Source organism: Nyctibius grandis, chromosome 18, assembly GCF_013368605.1.
Source record: "Nyctibius grandis isolate bNycGra1 chromosome 18, bNycGra1.pri, whole genome shotgun sequence".
Classification (NCBI taxonomy): domain Eukaryota; kingdom Metazoa; phylum Chordata; class Aves; order Nyctibiiformes; family Nyctibiidae; genus Nyctibius; species Nyctibius grandis.
The window spans coordinates 8,724,434-8,740,442 of NC_090675.1; the positions used below are offsets into that span (position 1 = coordinate 8,724,434).

At 40.7% G+C, this 16,009-nt stretch overlaps 1 protein-coding gene across 3 annotated transcripts; it reads right to left on the reverse strand.

The window, feature by feature from the left end:
- Positions 1 to 1,059: 1,059 nt before the first annotated feature.
- TUBD1 (tubulin delta 1) lies at positions 1,060 to 15,909 on the reverse strand. Of its 3 annotated transcripts, XR_011049438.1 has the most exons (11): positions 15,802 to 15,890; positions 14,359 to 14,553; positions 13,596 to 13,743; positions 12,923 to 13,139; positions 12,157 to 12,388; positions 11,192 to 11,356; positions 10,357 to 10,497; positions 9,637 to 9,820; positions 8,334 to 8,616; positions 6,947 to 7,081; positions 1,060 to 1,393 (listed from the first exon to the last, which is right to left on the reverse strand). XR_011049438.1 is itself a non-coding variant. In XM_068415383.1 (8 exons), the coding sequence occupies exons 1-8, from the start codon at positions 14,528 to 14,530 to the stop codon at positions 8,514 to 8,516; spliced, it is 1,362 nt and encodes a 453-aa protein (XP_068271484.1). In that variant the 5' UTR covers positions 14,531 to 14,546; the 3' UTR covers positions 7,592 to 8,513. The 3 variants fall into 3 exon arrangements, 1 of the variants encoding a protein (XP_068271484.1); XR_011049439.1 differs by lacking the exon at positions 14,359 to 14,553 and having other exon boundaries at positions 15,802 to 15,909; XM_068415383.1 differs by lacking the exons at positions 1,060 to 1,393; positions 6,947 to 7,081; positions 15,802 to 15,890 and having other exon boundaries at positions 7,592 to 8,616; positions 14,359 to 14,546.
- Between the last annotated feature and the right edge of the window lie 100 nt (positions 15,910 to 16,009).

Genomic DNA, 16,009 nt, shown 5'->3' on the forward strand with positions numbered 1-16,009 from the left:
CTGTGAAGTCATCCAGCCTGTTCACTGCTAGTGATGTTCAGTTGTGGTAAAACAAATGTGAACCTGTTAAATGGGCCAAGCTTTGTTTTAGTTTGCCTTCAGCGTTGCCCTTTATTGTGCTAGAGGGGTTTTTTAGTAGTAGTATTCACTCATGGAATGATTCAAAGAGCATTGACTAGCATTAAATCAAAGGTCATCTTTCTTTAAACCTCATTTGACGAGCTGTTCAGATATGGATAAGCGTGCTGCATCTTCCGTGTTTCAAGGGAGTTACTCCCAGCTTAATTGTTCTTCTGGTTTCCCAAGAAGCTCAAATGAGTTGCCCAGGCAGCTGGTAATAAGGAAACTAGCTGCTATTTCCTGATGAAAGGCAAGAGATAGGACTTGTCAGCTCAGTGCATTGTTCCCTGCTCTAACTGCCCTGCAAACCGCACCCTTCTCCCCATGGCCTCTGAAACTGCTTTTCTGGCCTTGTGAAGTGTTGTTGTCTTTTCTATGATGGAGTTGGTGTCTTTTCTGTGATGGCTGCTGTGCTGTTCCTGCTTGTGGGGTTCTGCGAGGGAACGGTTCTGTGTTTAGTACACGTTATTTGAGGCATAATCTACCGGTTTTGGTTTTTGGGTTTTTTTTTTTTCAATGCTAATGTGACAGAACAGGCCCCGCAGGTCTGGTTCTGCCTCCTCATGAGAGGTGGTTGGAAATTTTTGTTTCCTTGTGGGCTTGGTAGTGTGTCATTTAGCTGCTTTTTGCTATATGGAGCATGGCGCTTATCTCAAAGATATCTCAGATCTAAGCAAATTCTGTGCCCTACACCAAAGTGTTTGTTAGCCTGGTTTTACACAAGACTCTGACCACAGCTATGATTGATGACATCAATCCGTAGGTAGTTACCTGTTACCCTGCTTGCCATACCAGCTGATCCGTGTGACATTTCCAAGGTCTAAAGCCTTTTCACTGGAAGGTGGCATTGCTGTGGTGGAAGATGTCAGGCAGAGCTCTAAGCTATTTGAGCACAGGCCCCACCAGTGCCTGGTTTGCCTGGGGAGATTAAACCCTGCCTCGAACCATTTGACAAAGTACACAGAATTCTTTAAGAGACTAGATGCATTGCTCAAAGCTTGTTCTGTCTGCACGCAATGACCTTGTGGTACCTCTATTTTCCTTCCATATTGTCAGGAAAGAAACGGGCAGTTCTCTTGCAGAAGCTGCTGCTAACTAAACGTCATAAATACTTTGTTCGCAGCTCACACTTACGTGTAGAAACCGTGTGAGTTTTAAGGGACTGTGTGTCTTTCCTGAGCCTGCATGCTTCTTAGCCTCTTTCCATCTGTTGAAAAGGCTTGAAAAAGCAGATTTGTGAGCTCAGCGTTTCTTTTCTGTCTCTGAACTGGACCTGCCATAAAGAGAAAATACACATTTAGATTTACGATGTCATATAAATCTAGCCACGTTCACAAAATCTCTCTGGTCTATTCTGAAACCGTGCTTCTCTCAGTGCCTCGTTTGCTGCAGCTGTTTTCTTGAGAGCTGTAATATTTAGGATATTTTCATAAAACCAGATTAATTTCTCTGATTCCTTGATTCTTACATCTCACCTCAGCCCAGCTGACCTCTTGTGACATAGTCACATGCATCCATGTGTGTTGCGTAAGACTCTAGGTGGGGAGCAGCAAGGAAGAGAGAAACTTTTAAGGTGCCTGAAGCCAGTATTTAGTTAAGTTCAAAGTAATGGATGGAAAAAAAAATTTCAAAGCAGTATTCTACTAGATCTGTGCTAAGGCAATCGGTGATTTTTAATTCTGTTGCTTCTCCTAACTTATATATAAACCTGTCGTAAACACTTCTGCATGTGCCCAACCACCATGTGGCAAATCACACTGCAGCATTTGTGCATGAACTAAAATTGTTATGGCTGCCCAGGAGGAGCCTGGTGGTTTTAACTGAAGTGTGGAAATGTGCTGTGCTATCCTTTGGCAAAACGTTTCAGCTGGGACTGAGAGAGGATAGTTCCAATTAAGTAAATAAAGTGTTTAAGTGTTGTTTGGCAGACCTGATCCTGAGAGTCCTAGCTTAAAGCTGTCACTGATGTCTCTTCTCCTCTCAGTCCTTGTAGCCCTGTCTGTCCTTGGTGCTCAGTGATTTTTGGACAAGTTCAGGCCTGCTGACTGGAGTTTTGTTCAGATTGAACAGGACCCCACGTGTACTAAAGCAAGTTCAGGTTTCTTTTATAATGTTATTGAAGAATAAGTTCCTGTTTCACAGCACACATTAAGCTGTATCTATTTTTTTATATAAGAATACTTCACTGTGAGAATATCGGCTTTGGGGAGAAGGCTGACTAAATCTTTATAGAGGAAAATAATGTGAAAACCTGAGTTAATGTCTGGGAGGGAGGGAACAAGTTTTTTTTTCTTGGGAGTATTTAATTGGGTTTATGTTCATCAGTTGCCAAATTTATGGTTTTAACTGTTTTATCAGTTGCATTAGGTTTCTTCACCAAAATTTGGCCTAGGAAGGAGAAATTGCTAGTTCACAACATCAAATAACTACAGAAATACAAGTGCTGACTAGATGACTGAGAACTAGGTAGTAACAGAGGCTGAAGTTGCCCAAAGTGGGGTGGGAGGAAATTTCCCAGTGTTTTCTTTGCAAGTGGCAGAAATGCATGTTAGCCAGCAGCAAACACTTACATGGAAATATGTATTCCTGAACTCTGTGTTGTTCTGAGCCATCTGGAGAGCAGTAGCTCTGAACTACTGCCCAGCTCTCACCATACTTACTGAGGATGTTATAATGAACAGCTACAGCTGCCCTTGCCAGCCAAGTACAGAGTCAGTATTTTATTACACCTTCAGCGTGTGGGATAAGGCTGCTTTCCATTTGGCTCCCTCGGCGGTGTTCTGCTTACATGCTCCTGTAAATGATCTATTACATATTGGAGACTGCTGGGCAAAAGTTCAAATTAAATCATGCCATCTGACCACAATTACACCATTCTCAGGCAACTGAAGTGTATTTTTGTGAGCCTTTAAATAAACATTACATTGTACGTGTAACCAAATATGTCCAATAATCATTTTTGCAGAACACACCCATTTAAATGCAAATATGCCATGTGAGATGGTATTTATTTCTCATCACATATAACTAGTGAAACAAAAGCTCATAGCTCACTGAAGCTCAAGCTTTTTGGTTTGTGTTTTTTTTGTTAGTTTTTTTTTTTATTAACCAGTGGCTTATTTTAGTTTCTCTACTTATTGTTCTTACTTTTAAAGTAGGAATCTTGGCCTAGAGAGAGTCCTCATTTTTCTCTCTTATGGTGTAACATTCCATATTTTAAAAATTTTCCTATTAAGACTAGTAGGCAAGGTTTCTGCAACCTGATTCACACAGATAAGTTAGAGGCCTGTGCCTTTGTTTTGTACCACTAGACTCTCCTAGAAGTCCCTTTTTAGAATCTCTTGGGCTTGTGTGAACCATGGGGTTAAGGTTTAGACTTCTTCCATGATCTTTATCACGAAACGTATTTATACCTCTACAAATTGCCTTTAAATTTCCTAATGAGCAGAAGCAGCCTCTCCATTCTCTTATTTCAGGCTATCTTCGCCTTTTCCAGTGTGCTCCCAATGGCTGGCAATAACATTTGTTTGAACCACCACCCTCTTTGCAGCTGTTCATGCTTCTGGGAAAGGGTTAAGCAGGTTCTGCTGATTCACGGAGGTAGGTGACTCATTCCCCCACCCGGACAGAGGGGAAGTGGCTGTCTAGAGGGAGAGGATTCATACAATGTGAAATCAGAAGGCACCATTGTGAACTTGGAGTTTGACTGAAAGAGCCGGAAAGGCTCTATAGTTAAAATTCAGGATTATCAGCTCCACATCCAGGCGAGTTAAAAGCTGTCTGTGTCCAGGCTGCGCTTCTGGAGTGTGGGCAGAGGTGGGGTAGGAAGCCAGAGACAGGGGGCTTGGTGAGGAAGCCTACACTGGAATTTGCTGCCTTGGTAAAGCTGCGTCCGGGCTGCCCTTGAAAGCAGTGGAGGAGAGGCAGCAGCTCAGTTCCTTGTGGAAGTTTTTTGTACTGTATCAGATCCATGAATCACATCCCTGATGACTCCTGTGCAGTTTTTAAAGCGGTGTCCAGCAAAACGCAGACTTCTTTAAAGTACACTTTGACATCAGAGAACATTTCCTTTTGGATGTTTGGTCCCTCATTTCATAATATTTATCTATATTAAATTTATTAACAAATGCAGAAGGAAATTAATTATTCATTCAATATCCTTTTGTGCCTTAGTATTTCCCAGTAGTGTATCAGCTGGTAATCTGAACATACCTTCCTTCTTTCTTCTTGATAAAATTCTAGTTGTTGTGGAAACCACAGATTTTTGCCCTTAATCCTGAGCTGTTTCAGTTTGGTAAATCTGTGCAGGTAATACTCTTAAAAACCCCTTACCTATTTACACTAAGATTCTATCCTTTCTGTACTGGTAGTCAGCCTGACCCTATAAGCACCAATATATACTTAAGTCCAAATAAATTGTATCTATAACTACATTAGTGCCCTGGCACTTGCAAACAGTTACTATGTTTAAAGTATTTGTAACAGGTTCATTTTTGTTCCTGTTTTTATTGTGCCCAAATAAAAGTTATCCTATTCATTACGTCGATCTGCTATAGTTAGAGTCCTTGAATCAACTTCCAAGTGAGCTGCACCTGTCCATTCCAACAAACAATAGTGAGACTGGATGCATTGTTCCTTGGTTCATGGACATCCTGTGGGTAGTTTGCCTAAAACTAGCTAGGTCAAGGCCACTGACTCTGTTGTCCCTGCCTCAGTGAGTGACTGGCTCGTGCTGACCTTTGATCTACCTCATTAATTTTAATTTCTAATGAAATAAAGGCCCTCTGCCAGGCTCAGACTATTTACATAATTAATTTTTTTGATAAGATACAAAATGACTACTCCACCTTCTAATATAATTGTAGATGATGAAAATTTGGTAACAGCTATTAACTTCCTGTCACTTTGACCCTCTCCTCTCCACATCCTGGGGAAAAAAAATGGAGGAATCCAGCCATAGATCAAAAAATGAAGGTTTAGTTTGGGCAAGGGTGTGAGAATTTGGGAACTGAGGTCAGCAGTGAGTAACACTAACAGGAAGAAGGCTAGAGATGCCTGTAACAATTCCTGTCACTCTCTTTTCCAGAGCAATGAAAGGGATTGTAACAGCTAATACAACAGTTACACTTTTGATTTAATTTTTTTTTTGGTAGTTTTGAGAAATCCAGGTTGTCAGAATTTGGCTGATGGTTGTGATCCTCTATTGCTGCTTTGAAAAACTTTGTTTTCCCATGGACGTTGGAGTATTTTCCCTGAATCCTAAGGTGAACAAGTCCTTACAGAAGTATCCTTGTTAAGCATAATGAACCTGTTGGCCTAACTCTGTCTTTGAGCTGCTGAATCTTTCCTCTATGTTTTCACATGTTAAAAATAGAGATTAAATAAGGAAATTTTTATTTTTGCTTTGGGGTTATACATGTTATCTGTGTGCTGTGTTTCCTGAGGTGCCCCAAATTCTGCCACCAAAGGTAAACAAACAATCCCCCTAAATATCCTGCTCCATTAACTAAAAGTGATATAAGCCATAAATAATAAATGCACATATAAAGAAAGGATAAATGGGGTCTATGTCATTCACAGGTGCAATAAGCACCTGCTGTATTTGCTTCATGCTCAGAATTATAAATACATAGAGATAACGTAAGGTTATTTCTGCAATAAAGTTACTTATTGATGTGGCAGTACAATCACCCATTGCTCTCTTCCTTGTTTCAGGGAGGACTTATCTGTCCTTAGCTTTTTAAAAATCTCTTTTACCTGTCCCGTGGAACAACAAGGAACAGTATGTGTTCCTGGGACTTGGTCATTTTTGTGGACGTGGAGTTACCTGTTCTCATTTCTGAGACTGGAAGAAGTTCTCAGTCTATCTGTTGAAAACACTAGGGAAAATTATTTCTACGTTGCTAAACATCCTGTGCCTTTTGAAGGAAGGAGGACCTCACCATACTGTCTCCTTTCCTGACCCTTTGTTCCCTGCAAACTAGAATTGCCTGTGCTGTTTATCTTAGCTTCTTGTGCAATCTTTCCTCCAGTTTCTTCTGTGAAAATACCCAAGTTAAAGATAATGGTTGAAACGGACAAAAACACAAGGCTAGAAAAGCTCTTTTGAGCAGAACAGTCCCCCAGCTCTAAGCTGCCAGGAAGTGATTTAGTGAAAAAAAATATTATATATCACAAATAATGTTCTAGAACAGAAATTGTACATAGTTTTGAACTTCCAAACAACTCTGATATTACTGAGCAGTATAGGGCTTGAAGTATGGCTGGATAGTTGAACTGTGATTCTTGTTTCTTCCCCTTTTGAGAGGGAGTTTCTAAAGCAGGAATTAGAGCAGCTGAGTGAAAACAGAAAGCAAACCAGAGGGAGTAGTTGGATTATGTACTGTGGTCTGCAAGAATATTGTCAAAATGTTTTGTCATATATGTCAAGTGTCTTTTTATATGAAAAGTTATTTGCTATATTTACCCTATCTGCTCTCTCCTCTTTGCCTTCCTTCTCCCCACCCGCCCCATAAATGACTCTCATTCCCCTGTATATTTAATGATTTAGCTATTGAATTGAAGAACCAATAGAGCTCTTAATTTACACAGGTAATTCTTCTGCATGGACTAAGACTAGGCTTAACTCCAATCTGTGCTGGCAGTTGCCCTACTACTAACAGGCAGTTGAAACTTTTCTTTTTTTTTCTGGAAGGCATGAGATTAACATTGTACCATGAAATTTATCAGAATCTGTTGTGGCTTGCATTGAAACGACAACCATGGAGGTGATCAGTTATTACTATGGGCGTATTTGAGCAGTTGTGAACTTAGCCCCAGTACTTACTTGTTTTCTTCAGATTCAATCATACAGGTTACTTGAATCTTGTCAAGAAGTCTCTTTGCTACTCCAGGCGTTGTGTGCCAAAGTTGCTTTGAGAACATGTGCTCCAGGGGGTATTTTATTGCTTCTGTACCTGGCCTGAACAAAAGTGAAGAGGTAAATGAAACCAGGAAAGGAAATAAAGATAAGAGTAATACAGAGTGTCTGCTGAGCTCTGACTGAAGCCTAGCAGAATTACAAGGTCACTTCTGCATTTACCACTGTGTTAATTCATTAAAGATTTGAAGTCTAAATCAGAATCACTAACAGGGCAAGATTTCTGTGTGGGCATCGTTAGCCATAGTGCAAACATCTTTAACATATTTAGCATCATACTATGTGTGTGCTCATCTTTTATTTCAAAGCTCAGAGGCGTGGCATGAAACAGCATTAAAACCTAGAGGGAAGCTATGAGATTTGTCCAGCCCACCAAGCTGTTGCAATCTCTTAGGCTGGTGGAGCTGAGTGCTTGCAAGCTGCAGCTTCACAGGGGCTCCACCTCGTGGTCGTGGGGAAATTCGTGCAAAAAAGAGCCCATTTCTTAAATCCACTTTTGAAATTATACAATCTATTATATTTATTATATGATATTACAGGCTCTTACATCTGAAACCTACCAGCAATTCTCCTCCCAAATCTGTTTAAATAAATAGCAAATTAATTAAAAAAACTACCTGCTTCTAACTTACAGGAAGAAGAGCAAGTGGTGTAGTTTTGCCTAAACCTATGGTTTGCCTATAACAAATAGCCAAGACCTCCAATGTGCTATAGGGATTTTTTTTTTTTCAATTGGTAGGTAACACCACTTGAAAACATGGCACAGTGAAATGGCCAGAAAAGCACATAATTCATTATAATCTCCTAATGTAAATTGAGGATGACAGGAAAATGAAGAACCCTTCCTACATTTTCTAAAAGATGATTCAAAACTTCCACTATTTTGTCAAGGTTAACGTCCTTAAAGTAGAATTTAGGTCTTACTTTGCTTTAAAGGCAGGCTGTTGTCTCTTGAATGATACCCAAATGGAGTTTGGATTAATAATTCTGATACTGTGCATTTTTATCAATATTGAAGCATTCTAGGGCAAAGTGTTATCATGAAAAATTGAAATTGGAGGATCTGGAATGCCTTACTACTGCAGTCAAGCACACATTTAATTTTTATCACACATTAGTTCATGATAGTTTAGATGCTGAGAGTTTAGCCAGGAGAAAAGTCCTTCTGCACGGACATTCTTTATGAAAAATAGCCGAGTGCCCAAAATGATGTTCAAAGACTTAGCTACAGTACATAGCAAATGTATTGAAAAATAGCTATTTATTAGATAGATTAAATATGAATAATACCCACCCATATGAATATATTCAGTTCAGATTCAGTTCTTACTATTCTAACACACGCACACACTGCTTACAAGACTGGAAAACAGCTACAGTCCAGTAATTTATGTATTTCAGGAAGCTGATGGAAGGTTTTCCAGCACTGGATTCTTTCAGGAAAGCTCTATTTCAGGACCATTTCAAAAAAAAATCAAAGTCTGGTGTAACTGGAGATAACTTGTTCCAGAGCTGTGAAGCTGTCCAGGAAATCTTCCTCTTCGATTCCGAATTTAGTGTACTGGTGAATATAGGCTCTGTGGGTTGAAGTCGCAATAGGAAAATGGGTAAGACATGAGAAAGTGAAGAATCTGACACATTAAATCACCTTGTAGAGTTATTGTAACAACTTCAAATGAAGATTGGTTTCCACCCAATAGCCATACTGGATAGTTTCTACTGTGCTCTCTTGAACTTATTTTGTAATTCATACTTACCAGTAAGTCATGACTTGTTTCTAAGAGCTTTTACAGCGTTGTGTATTGCTTAAGGAAACAAAATTGCAGCTAACAAAACTGAGCTAACTGGGAAATGGAAGGAGAAGTGATTATTGAAGGAGAAAAGTAATTTATAGATTTGAGATGCAAATCCTAAACCTGTGTGTGCAGGATAGCTTGCTTCTCATCCCTGGTGTTTTTGTAACAGGTGGTAAAACAAGGAGCTAAGCTAGTGGAAGCAATTTTCCTCCTTTGGCTTTTAATTGCAGAATTCCTGTGATAGAAACTCGTATCTAGCAGACATCTGCTGTGACATGCACTAACCTTGGCTTCATGATGATCAGAGTAAGAGGCAATTATTTTCTAGATTTCTTGGTTGTAATGAAAAATCAAACTAGTAGCATGGGAGTCTTAGTAAACACACAAATCCCCTAAATGCTTCTGAACTGAGCCAGGAACTTGTTTCCCTGGACTGTGCAGCATGTCTGTACACACTTTAGAAAGTATATGATCAGTAAAAAGAGTTTCTATGTGTTATTTTTAGAATGGTCACACTGGAACGTGCTAAATTTGGGGGGGTTTAGTACTGAGAAAATAGTTAAATTGACAGCACTAGAATAAGTGGTCTCACTTATCCACAGAACATAAGCACTGTTCTGTGTTCCTCACCCTGCCATCATGTTTCAAGCATAAAAATGTTTCCACTGAACTGTGGGAACAGTCTTCATGCTTATTCACCATTACTTTGCTGAAAGAGCGAGCTGTATTTACAATGATTTTGCTAACACAGAAGATATTGACAGCTATAAATGAAGTATCAGCCTAATTATTTTCACTTACTTGGAAGCAAACATATTCCAAGCTTTTCCTACAACATTGTCAAGAGGTTTCAGCAGGAACTGGCTGTTGCTGACCAAAGAAGCAGACTTCTCGTACTTGTTAAATGCTCTTGGTGTTTTCCATGCATTAAAAGCGTCCTGAGGGTTTAGCCATGATGTATATAACGAGGGATCTCGGAAACTTCCTGTAGCAGAAATAAGACAGCCCTTCTGACAAATGTAAAGATACAAGCTGCTACGTCTTGATCTCAGTAGTCTTGTGTGACCTAATCAATGCTCGGCAGATCAATTTAGGCCTTAAAAAAAATCATCAGAGTGGTCAGCCTGTTGAAAATATAACTGTTTTAAACAGATTCATCAGATTATCTAGAAGCATACTCTTGTATTGGTACTTCATCTGCAAGCTCTGCTCATCACTCCAGAAGCAGCTAAGATATTTTCAGACAATATAGCCAAGAATCCTATCATATATACGGACTTCAGTCTTTTCCTCCTTCCCTGAAATGCTTCAGGAATCACAGAAGTCTCGGTTGTAAATGTAACAGCCCTAAGCAATTAGACAACGTGGCCTTGAACATTAAAATGTTTCTAGAGGGAATATTGACCTTAGCAGTCAAATATGTGGCCTTGGGTTTTTTTTCACTTTCATTAGATATGGTTGCAAAGAAAACAGGGAGATGCAAAACAGGAATCACTGAGGTTCTGTGTTTTCCCTTCTTACCTAAGTCTACACTGTGCATATCTTTTCCTCGCAGTATAACCAGGTTGGCAATGGAAGTATTGAAATGCAGCGGCTTGTTTGTGGAATGACTAGAGGGGATGGAGGAGCCTAGAGGCGGTGGTCGTACTTGCCAATCAATACCTATGAGATTTTGGCAAAAAAAGATATAAAAGAAAGTTAATGTTTCATGAAATACGGATTCAGACTAGCTGCAGAATCAGATGGTAACTAACAGTGTGCCCCAAGATGAGATTATATTAGGGCTTGTAGTTTCTGCACATTAGTTAAGCACCAATTATGCAATTCTTAGAGAAAACAGTGCTAATTCAGCAGTATTTGCCTGGTTGTCATTAGTCTTACCAGAGAAAAGGGATACTTGTTTCTATACTTAGCAATCTGCCAGCCCATTCTTTGCATAACTGGAAGCTATACTGAATTCCTCATGTAAAGGATATGGGAGAGCCAAGCCTGATTTTTATTAGAAGGTGTAAAAAGAAAAAGGGTAACAGAACTAACTATCCAAGGAATGTTCCAAAAATGAATCATGTAAATTTAAGCACACAGCCAAAACCTGTTGGTTTATTTTGTGTATTTTCAATAGTTATAATTAACTGAGATGTCTGGGAGCAAAAAGCCAGGAGTTGCTGTGACAGCTGAGCGAATAGTTAAAGGAGCAGCTGGCTATGTAGAGGCAAATTCCTGCTGAGGCCAACAACTCGTTTCTGAACTGATTAATGCTAGTCAGTGAGCTCCACAAAACAATAAGCTTTATTTCATCTGTAAAAATAAATGCTTAAAGAGTGATGGATACTGGAGATGAATGAATGCTTTTTACCTTCCTCCATTTTAGCATTAGCAATGAGCATCTGCCTTAAATGTCTGATGAGTCCAGGCCAACTGAATGTGCTGTAAGCAAGGGAGTTTTCAGGCATCTGAGGTATGTTACGAAGACCCAACATCTTGAATTCGGGATGTGGAACTAATGTCTCCATTAAGTCTCCTGCAAAAAAAATTAACAGCTGCTCATGTTTGACAAAAATATTGCATAGGCTAGCTAAAAATAGAAGAGAGTGAGGAATTTTACAAAGCAATTTAAGGTCAGAAACCAAGCAGGATATAAAGTTTTAGTTTGACAAATATATGGACACACATCAGACAAAATAATGCAGACTTGCTACGTACTGAATTCTATACAACCATATTAGTAGCTCTTATATTACAACTTAGACTTGTCTCGCTTTATAGTCTGGCTCAAAATCTCAAAGACCTCATGCACTGCTAGAGATTGACAGACAGATGTGAAAGTTTAATTTTACAAGCAAAACTCTTGGCAATGGGGGTAACTTTCTCTAATCCCTTAAAGATATAAATGTCAGCCTGTGGCTACCAAGTTGTATGCTAGCCTGTCTTCTGAGTTAAACACAAAACTTTCCTTTTGTTTCAGCTCATACAAACTTCTAGCCTAATGTGAAATGTAAAACTCAGTCCAAAATTACTGTCCTGTACAGATTTCCTCTGAAATGTAAATAGGCACAATGGTCTCTGTAATCACTTGAAAAAGGAGAAACGAGGTTCTTTTGGTAAAGAATGAAACCAGAAGCTGGGGGATCTATTTTTGTCTCTGCTACAAAATTGGGATTGAATTTCTAATTTAGTCTTTTGCTTCACTTTTCCCATCTTAAAACTTGTGATGTATCCAAATACTTGAGTAAGGAGACCGAAGAACTTCAATTCACACCATGAAATGATTACAGAAATATGTGTGAGAATGCATTAGGCAGCTATATTATAGTTAGATACCTAAGGGGTTTCTGCTATAGTGTAAGCCACTTTCTGCTGTGTAAGTGGGCTGGAAAACACTCCCCAGCTGATGTGCAATGACTTGATTTACATCCCTGAAGGAGATCTGCTTAATATTCATCAGCTGAGCACAGATCTTGTGGATGACATCATTTTCATGAACAAGAAGGGCATCTGATGACTGGTACAGATGTGACAGAGTCAAAACAGAGTTGTAGTTTTGAACGATGACCTGGAAACAAACGAACAAAAAATATACAAAAATGAGAATCAAACAACTTAATCTCTTTCTAGTTTATAATCCTCTGGCTACTGTCATTTCCTCAGTTATGATTTAGGAAGTGATTCATTTTCTTTGCCAAAGTGCAGAATGAGGTCACGAGCCAGCAGAGCTTTTTCATGGAAAGAGAGCAAGACCTGTGGAAATGTTATCCTTCTCAGTTCATACAAACATGCTAGAATAAAATCTGTCTGGGAACTGATTATAATGCTGACATACTATCACAACAGGAGAGTTCCAGTTAGCTAACAGAGCTTCTCGGGAAACTGCACTATACTTTAGCACAAACATTATCAACATTTTTTTTTTTGGTGAAATGACATGTACCAAATATTAGGCAAACAGTTCATTAGCTCTGTTACTTTCTCTCCTGTTGAACTTTTTAAAAGTAAAGTGTATCTCCTAGTTTGTTTCAGTTGCAGATATTTTATGTTTAAAAGTAAACAGTGATTTTAAACTTGTAGAATATCGCTGGGAAATATTCACCTCACCAGTGCCATAGGGCCAGATAACATGGTTTAATATAAATGAGGTTGGAAAAGCATCTCTTAAACACTGGGTCACAAATGCTCCCAAGCCAGATCCTGTACCACCAGCCATGCTCATTATTGTGAAAAATCCACTGAGTCGATCACATTTCTCTGCTGCTTTTTGTACCAGATTCATTATTACTTCTTTGTGTCTAGGCCCATGAACAGAATAACTGTTGAATAAAAGACAAAAGAGCAAGACAAGGCAGGTTATATCAAAATAAAAGCAGTAAGGTAAAGCTATTAATAAAGGATACTTTTCTTATTATTATTTATATAACCTGGCATTATATCACCCATTCTATCTGCAGTAAACAATCCTCAGCTGTGACATTTATTTTGCAAAAGAGCTGTTTATAAACTGTGCTTATTGTTTCCTATTCTTAAATCAAATATATTCGCTCTATTGTAAAATGTTACATTTTCACTGTAAATACCAATTTCACCTTCCAAAAAGCAGTTTAGAAATTTTGCTGCTATATATATTGCTATTGTAACTTAAAAATAAATCAGGTTAATGTTACACACTCTGTACCTTGCACAGCTGCAATAGTACAGCTCCTAGAGAGTCTAGACAGCTCACTAGCCTCTACAGTTCCCTTAGTGAAGCTTGAAACAATTTTTCATACCCATTTGCCCAGTTGTTCCCAGATCCTTGCTTCTGACAGAAGTGCGACCGATCATCGTATTTCCAGTAGCCAGACCTGGCAGCTATTGATAAGGTTTGGCTGATTACTTTAGGTTCCATGTCAACAAGCACAGCCCGGGCAACAGGAACTGGATAGGAAGAAAAACAAAACTAAGAATAATGTGCCAATATTAGATTTTTTTTTTTTTTTACATAAAATAGATGGACTTGCACCACGGCCCAAATCGTATTCCTCCCACCCACATAAGCCAAACTATTAACTTAATGGGCCAATACAGGCAGGTACAGAAAGGAGGCCTTGGCAATGCCCTGGATTTCTGAGCACCTTTTATTGTTCCCAAGACAAATCTGAACTCTAGAGACCATGAAACTTTCAGGAAAGAAACCACTTAATGTGTTTGATAACACCAAATTCAGATACTCTGGGTCCTACTCCATGGTATGATCTATCTACAGTAGAAAATCCTTGGAAGGAAAGATTGTTTCTGTATATATGCTGTTTCCAGCTGTGTTACTGGCAGCCTTGCTCTGCGGCCTCAGACACTTTACTGTGCTGTGATTTTTGCTTCCGTGGGTGTTAGCGATGTTGTGAAGGCAGAGGGTTGTGACAATTCTTCAAGACTGAAGGTAAAACTCATTCTTTAACTGAAGGTAAAAGACTTTTATTATTTCCATACTGTCATCTCTGTTAGGCTGGCAACCAGACCCTCTGTGGGAAAAAACCCCACATTTAAATGCTGTACCTCCAGATTCCTCCTCACTGAAAAAACGTTCTTTGCAAGCATCATGGTAGGATTCATTCTCCTTCTTGGAACACATCCCATGTGTGCCACGGATGTCGCCGCAGATAGCATTAAACACCTCATGACCAATCTGATTACCACACTGACCAAGCTGGACTGTGACTATTGACATTCTTATTCACTTTGTATTTAAGCCTAAAAAAAAAGAGAAGTATGCCTTTAGTAACTGTGGAAAAGAGGGGGAAAAAATGTTCTGACAAGTAGATTTCTGATCAGTTTTGCAATTTTTGAGAGCCTCTAGTGAGAAGGAAAAGGCTATGCGACAACCACTGGCTGTTTCTGGGGAAAAACAGACTGTCAGCACTTTCTCCTGAATGTAAGAAGAATGCAGATGGCAGTTTACAGGAAATCAGTCTATTTACTGTTGCTATACATCTGAAGGGAACTGAAACCAACCATACAGCGAGCAAAGTCTCCAACAAACGTATAGGATTAGGCTGTAAAAGCAAAATAAGAAAGTACCAAATGCCTTTAGAAATGTGAAGCCTGATCAAAAATCTAGCTGATTTCCAGTCCTGTACTGCAATGGGCCTGATGCCAAACTCTGCTGAGGTGACAAAAGGATTCCCTAGAGCATTCCCTCTGCTTCCACCACAGAGAGCAACGTTTTTGATTCAGTACTGATATGTTTTGGCCTTTTTCCCCCCCACTCAGCATTTTGCAGTAGCTCTGGTTCCTCCCTTTTCTATTCTTTTCTATTCTTCCACAGAAACAAACTCAAATTTTTGAAACTCACTTCATTCTTCTGGGCTGCTATTTTTGCCGAAGCACTGCTGTAACCGCATTCTTTGGATAACTGCCAGTGCCTGTAACTTGATCCTGCTGCGTTTTGCAGGCAGGTATGCGCTATTTTTGATTCCTGTGCTTGATTTCAGCGCTGCTGCCAGTCTGCACCTCACAGCCTAAGGCCAGCCCGTGTGTTATAGCAAGGCCGAGTTATTCCTCACCGCAGAATATAAATAAACCCGTAAATTATTTTAAGGAAAGGCTGATGTCCGACCCTCCCGAGCCTGCGCGCTCTCGCTGTGCTCCGCGCACGTCACTCGGAGCAGGCGGCTGTCGCTTGCACCCTCCTCTGCAGTCACCCGCCTGCGCGGGGAGACCCACTCGGGCTCCGCCGTGCCGACAGGGCCTGGCCAAAGGCCGCCCGCCCGGCGACCTCCCGCCCACCCTCCGGGGCCGCCATGTTCCCGCTGCCGCCCGCCACTCGGCCCTCACGTCGCTCGGCCACCTCCCCCCCCCTCCAAAGCCTTTCTCCTGGCCGGCCCCCTCCCGCCCGGCCTCCCCGCCGGTACGGCTGCCCTCCGGGGGTGCTCGTCCCCTGCCCGGGCAGCACCGACCGCCCTCAGCCCCGCTCGCTGCCGGCCCCTCCTCAGGGCTGACCTCGACGCCCTCGGCTGAGGCGCTCAGGCACCAACGGCGCATGCGCAGCCCCCGTTCCGCGCTCCCCTTCCCCGCCGGGTCGGACAGAGACGCGCCTTCGAACAACCCGCTTCGCGCATGCTCAGAAGGGACTCCGGGCAGGCCGGGTACAAGGGTCAGTCCTCTGGGCTTCACAAAGCGTTATACGCATGCTCCTGCCGAGCGGCCT